Source organism: Rattus rattus, chromosome 2 (genome assembly GCF_011064425.1).
Source record: "Rattus rattus isolate New Zealand chromosome 2, Rrattus_CSIRO_v1, whole genome shotgun sequence".
NCBI classification, from domain to species: domain Eukaryota; kingdom Metazoa; phylum Chordata; class Mammalia; order Rodentia; family Muridae; genus Rattus; species Rattus rattus.
The window spans coordinates 118,894,399-118,909,102 of record NC_046155.1 but is presented as its reverse complement, the minus strand read 5'-3'; the positions used below and the strand labels follow the sequence as shown (position 1 = coordinate 118,909,102).

The 14,704-nt window shown below is 42.8% G+C and overlaps 1 protein-coding gene across 5 annotated transcripts in view; it reads right to left on the bottom strand.

The window, feature by feature from the left end:
* Cpeb1 (cytoplasmic polyadenylation element binding protein 1) overlaps positions 1 to 14,704 on the bottom strand; it is a 103,765-nt gene that overhangs the window by 1,544 nt on the left and 87,517 nt on the right. For 2 of the 5 annotated variants that reach the window (XM_032893326.1, XM_032893321.1), the window contains exons 4-11: positions 12,506 to 12,729; positions 10,731 to 10,983; positions 8,233 to 8,346; positions 7,830 to 7,934; positions 6,763 to 6,899; positions 3,158 to 3,356; positions 1,808 to 1,902; positions 1,111 to 1,191 (exon numbers count right to left, since the gene is read on the bottom strand). In XM_032893326.1, the coding sequence (XP_032749217.1) occupies positions 1,111 to 1,191; positions 1,808 to 1,902; positions 3,158 to 3,356; positions 6,763 to 6,899; positions 7,830 to 7,934; positions 8,233 to 8,346; positions 10,731 to 10,983; positions 12,506 to 12,729 (1,208 nt within the window). The remainder of the gene's footprint in view (positions 1 to 1,110; positions 1,192 to 1,807; positions 1,903 to 3,157; positions 3,357 to 6,762; positions 6,900 to 7,829; positions 7,935 to 8,232; positions 8,347 to 10,730; positions 10,984 to 12,505; positions 12,730 to 14,704) is intronic. The other 3 variants (XM_032893323.1, XM_032893324.1, XM_032893325.1) reach the window with 3 other exon arrangements.

Sequence of the window (14,704 nt, the reverse complement as noted above, 5' to 3'; positions counted from 1 at the left end):
CAAAGGAAATGCAGCCCTGGATCTATGGGTACTCTTATGCAAACATTTTAGGTTTCTTGTGTGTACCATGCAGCTTTCCAATTTTCCAACTTTCTTTTCTACACAGCAGTTCAATCTTATCGCTGCCGACATGAGAGAATGCTGAAGAACTGGTTACAGATTCAAGTACTAGGAGACATGCCTTTCTCTTCTCAGTGAGAAGTGACTGGTTTTGCTAGCTGGGTAACCAGCCCTAAGCAAGTCATAACCTCCTAACAAGAGTATGAAGTGGAGGAGTCACTGTGAAGTCACTAATCTACAGAAGCTGGTTTAGGAAGACACTGATCTCTCACTTCCAAACTCACTGTAAGCTTACTCTTCATAGCCTCCATTAAATAACAGCACCACTATAAAGTCAAACTACACATGGATGGATTGCTCCATACTGGAAGGTTCCCAAACACCTCACATAAGGTTGAAAATGTGGTTGGTTCCGTGGTTGTGCCTGCACAAGATCAACCCAGTGAACATTCCAAAATGAACAGGAAAAGCCTCACAAGCAACTACTCCTGGCTGAGAGTTATTAGCAGCTGATGGCTTCTGGAAGAAGGAAAGCAGGTTTCCTTTAAGGGCTGACGCCCTGGTAGATGGACCATTGTAGTGTATGAGTAGCATAAATGGGACTAGCTGTTGATAAAAACACCCCCCACAGTGAGCTTATGCTAACATATGCCAGCGATTCTAACGCTCTGGTAGGAGCAGTGGGTAAGAGGCTTGCTGTGAGATCAAAGCCAGTTTGGTTACATGAAGTTACAGGTAGGATTAAACAGTAAGACCGTTTCCAACAAAAACAAAACAAACAAAAAAACCCAAAAAGTACCCACCATTACCAATGCCATATTGTACAACAGTAACAGCCCAGGAAGGAAAGGGCCAAAAATCCAACAAGTACCTTTCCTATGCTTAGTGTTGTAGATAAATCTATGCACAGGGTGCTCTCAACTACGTGTCTCTATGCTTTCAGAAATAAATTACCTCAGAACTCTACTTCTTGTGTCATAAATGTGCCTTAATACATTTTCAAATTGTGATAGGGACTTCATAGGCATCTACAGTGTCCAGAGGACTCACCTGATCTCGGCAGAAGAAAGGACCAGGTTGTGAACTGCAGATAAGACACAGAGAATCTTCTAGATAGGGGTCGATCTGAACCTGAAGAACAGAAGATAAAATAGTTCTGTGGATCAGAGGAACTGTAGTTATATATTATTGAGTACACAGGAATGTAGGGTGTTTGTGCTTAAGGAGGAAGACAGAATTGTAGGCAAGAGTCGAATATAAAGATCCTAGATGACAGACTTGTTTTGTCTTTTTTTTTCCCCCGGAGCTAAGGACGAACCCAGGGCCTTGAGCTTGCTAGGCAAGCGCTCTAGCACTGAGCTAAGTCCCCAACCCATAGATGACAGACTTGTATCACATAGACAGAGCTGGTTGCTTGTAGCGTATGGACAACCAAAGAGCAGTTCTTTGAGGCAAAATGAATCCTAGTCCTGTATCAGTTACCAGCAGGTAAGTGTTCAGAGGATTCAGGTAAGAGGCTGATAAAGTTGCTACTTAGCAGTCTCAGACAAATAGCAAAATGAAGACACTTCTCCCCAACAACACTCATATGCACACAAGTAGCTAACAGTCTTGAGTCCCCAGAGACAAAATCCCACCTCAGTCCCCGAACTCAGGCTAACTGTGCAGTTGGGTTCACTTCTCCAATCTTGGAACTACAGTGTTTTATAATTGAGTCTCAAAATAAGGACACTAACCACACACTCACCTTCTTGGTAAACTTGGTGGTTTTGATCTCCACAAAAGCAGCAGTGACTGCTTTCAGGTAACTACGTTGGTTATTGAAAGTCACACGACCAGACCCTAGGAAAACGGTACAAGCTTAGACCTTCTGCTCAAGTTTTCTTAAATTCCCTCCAACATTCAACCAGTGCTATCTGACTTAAAGGTAAGTACTTAAGTAGTTTCTAATTTAGTGGTTGTCACAGCAAAATCAAAAGCAACGGAATTTTAGTTATATATTTTACCTAAGATATTTTAACACACAGGAGAAGCTGCATTTCAAATACTTTAACAGCTACCACACTGGACAATATAGGTCCTAAGACACACTGCTATAAACCATCAGGTAAAGAGGGGAGGGAAGGGGCTCCCTCCAGTGCAGGTAGATGCACAGAGAAGGACTAAGAGCTCAGGCAGAAACCACTGCAGACTAAACTGTTTTCAGAAGGGCAGGAATACTTTGCCCAGAGGTACCGTAGAGAACTAGAAACTAGCAGGAGAGCTATGAGAATCCCTGTCCTGCCAAGTGCTGCCCCCGCTCTACAGTTCTCCATCTGCAGCACAGCACTGACAGGCAAGCACACAGTGCTCCTCCCTGAGCAGACTCCCTGTGGGTGGGTAGAGCAGGCATCTGGGAAGGTGTTTAACTCCGTGCCGTGATCAGAGTCTGTTCTGCTTCTCAGCACAATCCTTGCAATCACTGCACTCTGGACTAACCTCCTTTCTCAGAAATGCTGATCAACTCCGTCCAGACACAGACATTAAGGTAGAATGGCTCAATGGATATGCCAATTTTTATCTATCCAGAAAGCATCTGACCTTGTCTCTGATTCTAGACAACATCAAAGAAGTAAAAACAAAAACAAATTTCCCTTCTTTTTCCTTCTTCCCACTTCCCTTCTTTCCTGACAAGGTCTCAATGTATAGTCCTGGATGCCTTTGAATTTAGAGATCCACCTGCCTCTATCTCCCAAGTACTGGGACTACAGGCATGTGCAGCTTCCTGGGAAGCACTTTCAATGAAGGAAAGTTCTCAGTAAAATGTAGTCTTTAAATGCAGTTTATCCAAAACTAGTTTGGCTCTGTACTTTGAATTTCCAACAGACTTCTTTCCTCCTTTTCACCAATACTATCATAGTCCTACAATTACCCTTTCCCCCAGTGTGTGAAATAGTAGCAGAAGCAAGATGCAGATGGGCCAGTACTGTTACTTCTGGAGGAAAAGATGATCTGCAAACCTGGGTCAGGTCTCTCTATACTCCCGAGGGTAAGTATTACCATCTTAATCTGCTTCCCAGGGGCACCAAGCCTTCCCACACAGAAGTAGGACACTCACCAATGGGGTACTTGTGCTTATCTGTGTCAATCCCAGCATACACCACTCCACCAAATAGGTCATTCAAGATGGCAGCCAGAGCCTCAGCATTGAGCATCCCGTGCAAGGCACCAACAAACACCGTCCTGCTGGGATCCAGCCTCTGAGATGGGCTCCAGACAAAGTTGCTGTCAGCCAAGACCCAAGGGATTACCTGTACCTGAAAACCCCCCAAAGGTTGATCAGCTGGCATCTTCAGAGACCAAGCTTCCTGTGCAGTGTGTACATGCTGTGGATACCACACTGCAGCCGCTATGACTACACAAGGTGAAAGAGCACTGTCACTCATCTGAGGCACACAGGCTTTTCCCAACGCTGACGTTGAATTCCCTTTGTTTATAATGATAAAAGCAAATTCAAAAGAACTTGCTCATTCTGCAGAGTAATCAAGAAGGACCAAACGGACAGGCCCAGGATCCTCTAACTCCAACCAAGAGTCACAGGAACTAACAAAGCACAAGTTCTCAAGGAAGAAAACAAGCATTCTTGTGACAGGAGAACTCACAGAACATTAAAAAGTTAGAAAGCATGGAGGACAGAAATATACAAAAGCTATTATATCATTGAGATGATTACTGGTCTTAACCAAGGTATTTAGAGGTGCCATCAATAATGAGAACATCTCCCCCTGTTCTTTGTGTGTGTCTATATCTCTCTCTGTGTGTATCTGTCTTCTGTATGTTTCTGTGTCCCTGTATGTCTATGTGTCAATCTGTCTCTGTTCTCTCTCTCTCTCTCTCTCTCTCTCTCTCTCTCTCTCTCTCTCTCTCTCTCTCTCTCTCTCTCTGTGTGTGTGTGTGTGTGTGTGTGTGTGGCCACACAAAGATCTGAAGTGTTAAAAATCTCACTAACACCAGGGTAAGTGCTGACATCTTCTATCCTGAGTCTCTGACCCCAGCATCAAGTCTAGTATGTTAAGCAGAGGACTTTACAATCAACTAGGCTTACAGGTGCCAGTAACTATTTATGTAAAATTAGCTAGGTTTTCTTTAAATGTTTTGAAGCAGAAGAGAACTGAGGCAAACACCAAAATGTAAAAATAATTTAAAAGAAGGTCTGAACATGGTTGGTGGCAATTGTCACAGGTCACAAGTAAAGATATTCTTCAATGGAAATCTGCAGAGGTCAGACTTCCTGAGTGAGAAGCAAGGAGGCAGGGCCTGAGCTCTGAAGAACCTGCAGAGAAGGTGCACAGGAAGGAACACCCATACAAATTCAAGAAAAAGACTACTTTGCACATAGGGCAATCTACAATTACAGGATATATCAAAGAACATAGGGTCTAGGTAGGACAGGTTAGACAGGTAAATCTGGGTCTACAAATAGTAGAACCACAAAATGAGTAAGTTATCTGAGTAGAAAAGATGACAGGAGGGAGTCAAACATCGTACTGATGATGAAGGACCACAGTTGGGACACACAGTCACAGAAGTGAGAGGACTGGGACAGCTGGAGCATCAAAGAGACACTGAGGTGATGGGGGGTGGGAAGGAAATGATCAGGGTCTAAGCAGGCTGGCTGTCCTGGCTATGCCAGTCTCATGTGTGAAAGCAGGGGACCAGGAAGGAGAGTGGATGATGTAATCTTAGCTACAATGAGTTGCCTGAACAAGAGAAACATGGGGAGCTTCTATAAAGCCAATAGCCAGATTAGTCAATAAACTATTTAAAAGTGATGTGGCCATCCTAATAGGCACTTTCTCCTTTAAGATACTGATTTTAAAAAAAAACAGACTTTAGTTTCTAAGAGTTGATTTAGGTTTACAGAAAACTGCACAAAAGAACTGAAATTTCACACACACACTATCCCCAACACACACACACACACACACACACACACACACACACACACACACACACACACACACCTCAACTACACCATTCTGCACCCAAAGATCCATCTGTTCCCGCTGATGACCCCACACTGACAATTATCACCCCTCAAAACCAGAGTCTACACTGGGCTTTCTTTGTGTCTACTGCACACTGCTGGGTTAGAGGAAGTGTGTGGTGACTTCACAACACCTATTGCAGCTGACTGTTATCTCACAGCAAAAATCCCTGTGCTTTGCCTCGTTATGTTTCTCTTCCCCGGAAAGCACTGATCTTTTTAATTAGAGATATATTTGGCTTCCTGTCCTATAGGTGAGCAATAAATTTTCAAAACAGTTTTATGTCACAAAAATGATGTTCTTTGGAATCATCTTAATAAAAGCACTATACCAATTTCTAAACTCAAAACATTTGATTCTCAAAACTCTCCCCAGTAGCACCACTTGAGGAGCCTGACTAAAGGAGATTCCTAAACTCTGCATAGATGATTCAGTGAGCATGAGGTACGAATGGCAATGAGGCTCCCCAGTGTGAAGTCAGGGTGCTATCCAGGACACACTGGTGGGCTTTGGTCAAGAGAGTCAGAGAGGCATCATTTTGACAGAGCTAAGGAAGGCCTGAGAGGGAGTGAAGCTGCCACAGCTGGGGCTGTCCTGAGGGAATTTACTCATCACCATATATCATGGGGTCAGAAAGCAGTCTGAGAACTAGGGGGAACATATGTAGATTTTTTTCAGTTTAGTACAAGCAAAGGAAGTTGCTGCTTTCAATCTCATCTCTACGATGAGGCTTGGGATTTAAGTGTAGATCAGAAAAGAACAGGAAGGCTGGGAAGGCTTGATTCTTGCCCCACTGGATTCCAAGGATTGGATGTGCACACTCATATAGCCCCACTCGTTCCAGGACTGTATGCTATGCACATTCATAGATTTCCTTTTTATCTCAGTAAGGCTCAACAGCTGGAGTTTTAAAAAATGCAAACTAGAAAATAGTGGATGTATTTACCGTGGGACAAAACAAAACAAAACAAAAAAACCAACAACAACAACAAAAAACAAACCCCAGACTTCTTGCCTCAGCAAAAACTGGTGCCCTGGTGCCAAGAAAATCTGGTGCCACGAATAAAGAATGTCTCCCAAAGTCTTGGGTATTTGAATGTTGTCCCCAGTAGGTGGTGCAGTTCAAGGATTTTGGTGGTATAGCCCTGCTGGAGGAACTGAGTCACCCTGAGATGAAAATCCTCCTTTCACTTCCAACTTGCTCTCTGTGCTTTTGCTTACAGTAAAATAAAGGATGTAAGCTCTCAGCACCTTGTTCCTGCAGCTATCTTGTTCCCAAATGAGGTCCTTTGTAAGGTGCCTTAAGTCATGGTATTCTACCACAGTGGCTGTGTTGGTTTCCGTGAGGATGTTTGAATGCTTAGTCCTCAGTTGGTGGAACTACTTGGGAACAACTGGGAGCTGTGGCTCTGTGGAAAGTGGGTGTCACTGGGGGCAGACTTTGAGGTTTAAAAATACGCATGCTATTCTATTTCCCATGTGCTCTCTCTCTGCTAACGATGTGACCTCTGCCATGCCTTCACTCCACATCATGAGCTCTAACCTTCTGAAATCATGATCCACATTAGATGTTCTGTTATTGGTTACCCTGGTCATGGTCTTCTGTCACAGCAGTAACAAAGTAACCCACACAGCAACAGAAAGTAACGAAGGTAGGATTACCAAGCTAACTCACTTCTTTGCAGCGCATCCTTCGGCTGGACATCTTGAAATAATATTCACTCAGGCCATCTGGGCTCAGTGGGTCATGAGAACAAGCCTGAAGCAAGGCCCGGACGGACTTCTCTAGTTCAAACACCAAATACACATACCCTATACTCAACAAAAGAAAAAGAAGCCTTAATATCCCCCAGGTAGCAATTTAACATCCTCTAGTGTGGCTGACGAGCCAATGCTTTGAACAGGGAGTTTTCTTCTAAGGGAGGAAGCCTCAAGTGCAAGACAATTTTTTTAGAGGGTAGGTGCTGGGGGTTAACCCCATAGTCTTGTGCATGCTAGGCAAGCACTCCACTACTGAATCAAATCCCTTACCCTAAAGTACATTTTGTTCTACTCCTAAAAAGGCTTGTCATACCATTTACTATGACTTATTCTATGCTAAGGGAGATTTACCTCAAAATTCACTAAGGGAAGGTACTGTCAGGCTGGGACAGAAGACCCTACCTATGACCATATAGCTCTCTACCCCTGAACATAGAGTATGCCCAGGTCAATAGAGCCAGGAAAAATAGCAGGTTTGTGGTCAGTTTGTCAGGGGATGCAGGTATTGCTTTAAAAGCCTAATTAAACCACTGATTCAAGTTCAGTGAAGATGGGGCAGAGTGAAAATAGCTCCTGCTTCTTTCTACAGGGCAAGATCTCATTTTAGACTAGTGAGGAATCAGATACTCGGTCCTCATTCCTGCCAACTCCAAAGGGAATCTCAGAACTGGGTCAGATCACAACCCCTGAAGCAGCAAAGGCAGGCAAAAGAACACTCTTGAAGTGAACACCTTATTCAAGAGGGAAGGCCCTGGTGGGGTTTAGGTTCAGAGGGAGGTGCTCAGGAAGGGGTCTGACGCCATCTCCCACATCACTACAAGCTTGGACAGATGGACAAAGGAGTGTACAAAATAGTAGAGGGTGTGTTGACTATACCCTGGAGTGCCTACTTTACCAGCATGCGTCTGTGACAGCCCAGCACCACATGGTGCAGTACGTGTGAGGAAGAGGGGAAAAAAATTCCTACCATGTCTTTATTACCTTTAGGCATATTACCTTTGGGAGGACACCGGGGGTGCTTGCCATCCTTACCAGGCCACTCCACACTCAGAGAGCCAAAAACACGGAAGGTGTTAACCAATCCAGCTGCACAGATGGGGAAGAACAACAGAAACCAATAGAGTCTACTCAGGAAAGACAAACACAGGATCACCAGTACTCCTCCCAAGGTTCACTGCTCCTGAAAAACAACTCAGAGCTGACTTCCGGTCTCGTGTGTAAGCAGACACACAGAGCTACAACAGCTTATGAAATGCTCTCTCAGCTGCTTCTCTAACACCCTGTGCTGAAGCAGAGGTTCAGGCTCTGACCTGGAGCCTAGGGTCCACACACTTGAAAGATAAGCTCCACCTTCAACTCTAAAGAGATCTCAGAGGCAGCTCACCTTCTGTAATGTCCCAAGGAACACCTCCTAGGAACACCTTGCATGAGTAGATGGGGTTCTTGTAGTTCCGGGGAGGAAGCTGGCCACTCCAGGTACATGTAGCTTCATTCACAGCTTTGGGAGGAGACAAAGAAAAGAACACGGGTTCAGACAATCAACAAAGTCACTACCCTTTTCTGAAATAGACTTGTTGGGGAGATAGAACATTCACGATTCCAACCTGGTTTCCCAGGAGATGACTAGCCATGATTATTCCAAAAGACAGAGCACTTATGTCTGCTGAAATATTTAAGGTAACTTTGATAATCCTACCTCATCAGCTTTGCTTCCAATAAAATCAAAAGGAATATCAGATGTATAGGGTAAAAAATATTGGGCTATAGAGATGGCTCAGAGGTTAAGAGTACAGTCTGCTTTTCCAAAGGTCCTGAGTTCAATTCCCAGCAACCACATGGTGGCTCACAACCATCTGTAATGAGATCTGATGCCCTCTTCTGGCCTGAAGGCATATGTACAGGCAGAAAGGTGTATGATGTATTATATACATATACATATACACATATACACATACATATACATATACATACATATATATATATATATATATCTCCAACCAAAAACCAAAAAGACACAAAAGACACAACTAAAGGTATTTTGACTATATAACTTATTAATTATCAACAAAGCAGTTTTATCTTGCTATTGTTTAAAGTAGTTAATAGATATATATTTAGGATTAGACAGAATGTTACATATGCAATGCCCTACAAGTTTCTGACCCTTGTAGACTTTCTCCTTAAAATAGATGTTCTGCTGTTTCCTTATCTTGTTTCTGAATTCATCAGCCACAGACGTCAAGACACTGCCAGGAGGAACACAACTCAACAGCAAGCACATCTCCATGCCCCACAAGCCAATTCAAAAGCATTTGAGTAGGCACTGAATTTCCCTACACCCACAGTATGATGATGGATTTCTGCCCAAGCCCTCTGCTCCCTAGTTATGTCAAACCAAATATGTCAAGAGGCCCTTTCTGCTGTGTATGCTTGGAGCCCGCTTCAGATTGGCTTGTCCTGCTAATTTCCAGAGGTCTGTTCTCAGAGGTCAGTTCAAGCCTTTCACATTGGAAGGTGACCTGGATGATGACTGGTTACTTCTTGACACATTATCCTTTCCTTCAGCACTGAGGAAGATATTCAAGGAGATGAGACATTATTCCATCATGGATAATAGGGTATTTCCTAACAGCACAGGGCTAATGTGTTGCCATGACAAGAAACTGGACACTGCTAGCAACATCTCACATAAAAGCAGGTAGCATCCCTCCAGAGAGCATCCCGAACAGTGAGCACAGTAAACACAGTCATGGGCGATCAGAACCACTAGATAAGCAGGGTATTCGCACTGTTAGGGAAGAATGAGGTAGGGATGAGCTCTATGAAAACACATGTAGCAGAGAAGTAACATTCACTCAGTCAGGGACCAGACCCCACAACCGTGGTTTGGGTGGAAAACAAGGACGGCATTAGTGGTTAATGATATAGGTAGCTCAATGACTTCCAAGCCCAGGTGTAATGTAAGAAAGCAGACTTAACATACACTCAGATTCTGCACCTGGACATGGTAAATACACAACTCTAATTCCAACACTCAGGAGGCAGAGGCAGCCTGGTCTACAAAGCAGACAGCCCAGGACAGGCCAGGGAATGTAAAGAGACCCTTGTCTCAAAAACCAGAAAGAAAAAGACTTAAAACAATTTTTAAGATTTATTTTTATTTTATGTCTGTGGGTGTCTTGCCTGAACATAAGTCTGTGCCCGATGCCTACGAGGCCAGAGAGGGTTTGGATCCCCTGGAACTGGAGCTACAGATAACCAGAATATGCCATATGGGTAGTGGGGAGTGAACCCAGGTCTGCTGAAAGAGCCACCAGTGCTCTTAACCACCAAGCCATCTCTCCAGCCTGCACTTAAGACTATTTAAATGACAGAAATGAAAGGACTTCAAAGAGCTCAGAGCACTTGGTGATATCTTACACCTTAGAAGTTGACAACTAGACTACTTACCCTGAATGTACCAAACAAACAAACAAACAAAAATCTCAGGGCAAAAAGTCAGAAAATGAACTTTGACTGCTATGACCGTCAATTAGAAATAAGGAGGGCAGACAAAACTGTAGACATTATTTTCAAGGTTTTGTCTTTTTCATGCAACAATCAAAAACAAGGGCAGTGCACAGTCATTTTCCACAGAAGTTCACAGTAAGAGGTGGAATCAGCCATCTTCTGCTGCGGCACAGCCTCTGTAACAGGCTATCTGCTTCCTTCAACTCAATCTCAAGGCTGTGCTTTATTTTTAGAACCCTTGGCTCTTTAAACCTGGAACTTTACCACACTATCAAGCCCTCTTCAGAAGAGTTCATCGTGGTGTGAATAAAGGTGTTCTGTGTCTAGGAAGAGGTCTCAGGCTTCACACAGCCACAGCCATCCGACACTCACCTGCGGCCTGCCTGTGGAGTCTAGCCTCCCTCTCTATGCTGAATGGGTCTTTAGGAGCTCCGAGAAGGTCCCAAGATGGCCACACAGATGTTCCTGGCCATCTCTTTGGAGCACTGGTTGGAGAGGGAGCAACTGCAGCAAGAGCAGCTTGCTCTTGGTCCATTCGAGACCCAACTCCCATCTTTAGAGGGTCTCTGGGACCATTTCCCGTCATAGAAAGAAAGGGCAGAGGAGGGGAAATGCGAAGGCTTGACTAGAGAAGGAAAAAGAAGACACAAGTTTTAAAAGACAATTTTGTTATAAAGTAATAATCATATAACAAAAATGTGAAAATATCTAATATAACAATCTGCATTTATAATTTGATATATTTTCTTTCAGTCTGTCTTCCTATTCATTTTTAAGATTAGCTATAGATAACCGTCCCTCAACATAGACATTTTGATAAATTTATCACATTTTATTTAGGAGGCCAGTAACATCCTAAGGATCCAGTTACCTATTGCTAAACAACTTTTTTCCTTCCGACCCACTTATGTTCTATTAGAAATGTATTTAAATGTATTTAAACATGTTACACTATATATTTGTGTTAAAGCTTGAAATTCTAAGCATCAAAATTATGTATTATTAAAATTTATTGATAGAATATTTTCTATAGATACAAAAACTGTCTCATTTCTTCTTTGTTTGCTTCTGTGTCTCTTTCCAAATTAATCCTTAGGTGTGGTAGCTGAAAGAGTTGTATATTTGTCAGGCACGAGGTAAAATCCCAAGGTGAGCTCTATTTAAGTAATGAAACGGAGCAAGTACCTTGTGAACCTATCCCACAGGGTGTAACCTCAAGTCCAGAGAAGTAAAGGACCTGATTTTAACTGTCATTCTAGAAACTAGTCTGGACAGAGCAAATGAATGGGCAACAAGAATGCTAATTCATGCCAGCGTTCAAAGTCCAGGACGGGTAGAAGATGACAACAGGGGTGGGTTCTAAAAGTCATGAATGGGTAACCATGAAGATAAGAAGATGAGAAATGGGCCCTCCTATTCAATTCAACATTGAGCTCCTGGCATTTTGTAACTGAAAAGCAAAGTTGAGGTGGTGCCTTAAACTATCTTATTCCAGGAAATTGTCTGCCTTTCCCTTCAAGACTCATATGTAATCACCTTTACCCTCTAACTATACTGACTGTGCTATCCTATATATGATATTTACACCATCCTCCACCCACCCTAACCAATTTCCTAAGTCTAATTAACATGGAGCCCGCACATGTCACACTTGACTGAAGGTAAAGAACAGGATATATAAATTGATGATAGTCTCAGACTGTGAGTTGGCATGGGTCAGTGCAAAAGTACAGGAGCTAGAGTCACAATCTAGATCAAAATTCAAGTGTAAATAATTATGACTTAAAGTCAATTATTAAAATTCACTTATGAACTTTGGGACATTTATACACAGAGGTATATACATATTTTTTAAAGATTAAAAAGAAAATATCCATGTACTTCAACAAACAGCACACTGACAAGATGCTCATATTTACTTTGAAATTAACTGTTCTCTACCAGCTCTTGGAGTAACAAGTAAAAGATACTGGGTTCTAAAATATATTTCTCATGGATGAACAACTACATAACGGTGCTGATGTTCTCTCCTGCCTGCGTCCTACTGAGGCACCCATTTCAAGCTCTACGACAGATACTGTGGCATCTTTCCCGGGGGCACACAGCCAGCTCCACCTCCACACCCCACTCCTGAGCACGTTACATACAATCAAATCTGAGAGATGATCTGATCCAGAGCTGAAGCCACTCGTGTCTGAGTCAGAGGGGCTGCTAGAACGGGAGTCCAGGATAGGCCGGGTGTCCAGGCGAGATCCTCTAACTGAGGGCGCTGGGAACTTGTCCAAGTCAGACCCAAGGGGATCCAGAGACAGGAAGCTCAAGGGGGTTTTTCCTAAGACATTTCCCAGTGGATTTTGGAGCATGCTTAATACTAGGATGACAAAAAATAAAATAAAATAAATAAATAAAGAAGAAAAGAAAAGGAATGCTGATAACCTCTTTAATTTTCCTTCCAGACAAGACACTTTTTTCTCTCCCACAATCACCCAAGGCAGATTTAACCTCTGAGAGCATTTAAAAAACATAGAACATAAGGTTCAGATAACTGATGGTTTTGGAGAGCTGGTCACCCAGTCCTCATTAGAAGTTACAGGATGATTGAACACCAGAACTCTTTCTACTAAAGCAACAGGAGAACTGTTCTCTGCCACCAGGCTTAAGGAGTAGTGCCACCCATCTGAGACTTTGCCACTGGGAACTTTGGTTATAGTTGCTATTGATGTCTGGATACACCTGCAGTTCAACTGGGAAGTCAAAACCATATTCCCTCCACTGGCTTTCAGTGTGTTTACTAGAGTCATGCTTTTCTAGTAACATTTTGTTAGAACAAAGAATTGTGTGTAACACACCACAGACTAATACAGCATAAACATGTCTCATTTGGTAAGTTCTCTTCTAAAACTCTCTAGCATGCACAAGTTTTCTCTGCAGCCCCAAATTTCAAATATTTAGGATGGAAGCAGAATGATCTCCTAAAGTTCACTATCTGAGGAAACAAACCTGGTATGAAACCCCTGGTATGAGGCCTCTTCCAGATGGTTGTATCTCTGAAAAGCTCGCCTGGGTTCGTCTTTGAGCCTCCTCTTTCTTTTCATTGGCCTCTTGAGTGAAATACCAACTATTTCATAACACTGTAGCCAGGTTCAATAATCAGACAGCAGATGAAAAGTGCTCGGCAAAAATGCCCAACTCATAATAAACAAATACCTAACATCCAAAAGAATAAAAGCCAGATGTGGTAGACATTCCTGCAACCCCAGCCACTTGAGAGGCTAAGGCAAGAGGATTTTGACTTCCAGGAGAGTTTGGGATATTGTCTCAAAAAGAAAAAAAAAAAGGAAGGAAGGAAGGAAGGAAGGAAGAGGGAGGGAGGAAAAAAAGGAGAAAAAGAGAAAGGAAGGAAGGAATGCGGGAACTGAGAGAATTGTATCTCTCATCTACAAGGACAAAGAATAAAAGGGCTTTACTATGAAGTGTGGATGTATTATTGTTAAGACAGAAGCTTTGACATTTAATTCATCTGAAGAATAAAGATGTCTTAGTGAGTCCATGATGACAGTGCAGAGGTATCAGGCAGCAGTCAGCAGTCAGAAGCTCAAACCACAAGCTAGAGGTAGAGAGCTAAATGGACCGAGTCTCTGAAACCTCAAAGCCCATCCCCAAGTGACATACGTCCTTCAGCAAGGGCATACCTCCTAATCCTCCCAAGCAGCTAACGGGGTATAAAAAAAACCAGGCGTATGAGGATATCTCATTCAAACCCTGCACCATCTCTCAGGATGAACCCAAATAACACAAGTATCCAACAACAGTGAGTATAAGTGTCCCCTACTTCAGCCCTGACCACAAATGAAGTGAAACACAGGCCATCTAGAGCTGGTTTCTTCCCAGATGTCCAAGCACAATAATAAACCTCTTCAAGTCTGGAATCAAAGTCAAGGCATCACTTGGGGTACAAGACTAACTGCCATTCATGATAGATCATGACAGAACATCACACACAAGATTCAAAATAGCTGTTAACACAGCATTAGGCCATAGCATCATCCTCAGGCATATGATCTCCCTCCCAGATACAGACACAGTATATGTGTACATTAATTAGTCTTTTATTTCCTAAATGCAGGCAACATTATGCATGCATTTATCCAGTTATTATTCTATAGTGGGAAAAATACTTAAATTAAAAACACCATTCCTATAAGCATGACAAGTTCAGTCCCTTTACATCTTAACCAATACCAGGTACAATCAGTCTTTTATTACTACTATTGTTACCATTATTGGTTGTTTTGTTTGTTTGTGTTTGTTTTTTGTGAAGTTGGGTCTCTCCATCTTTATGTGGA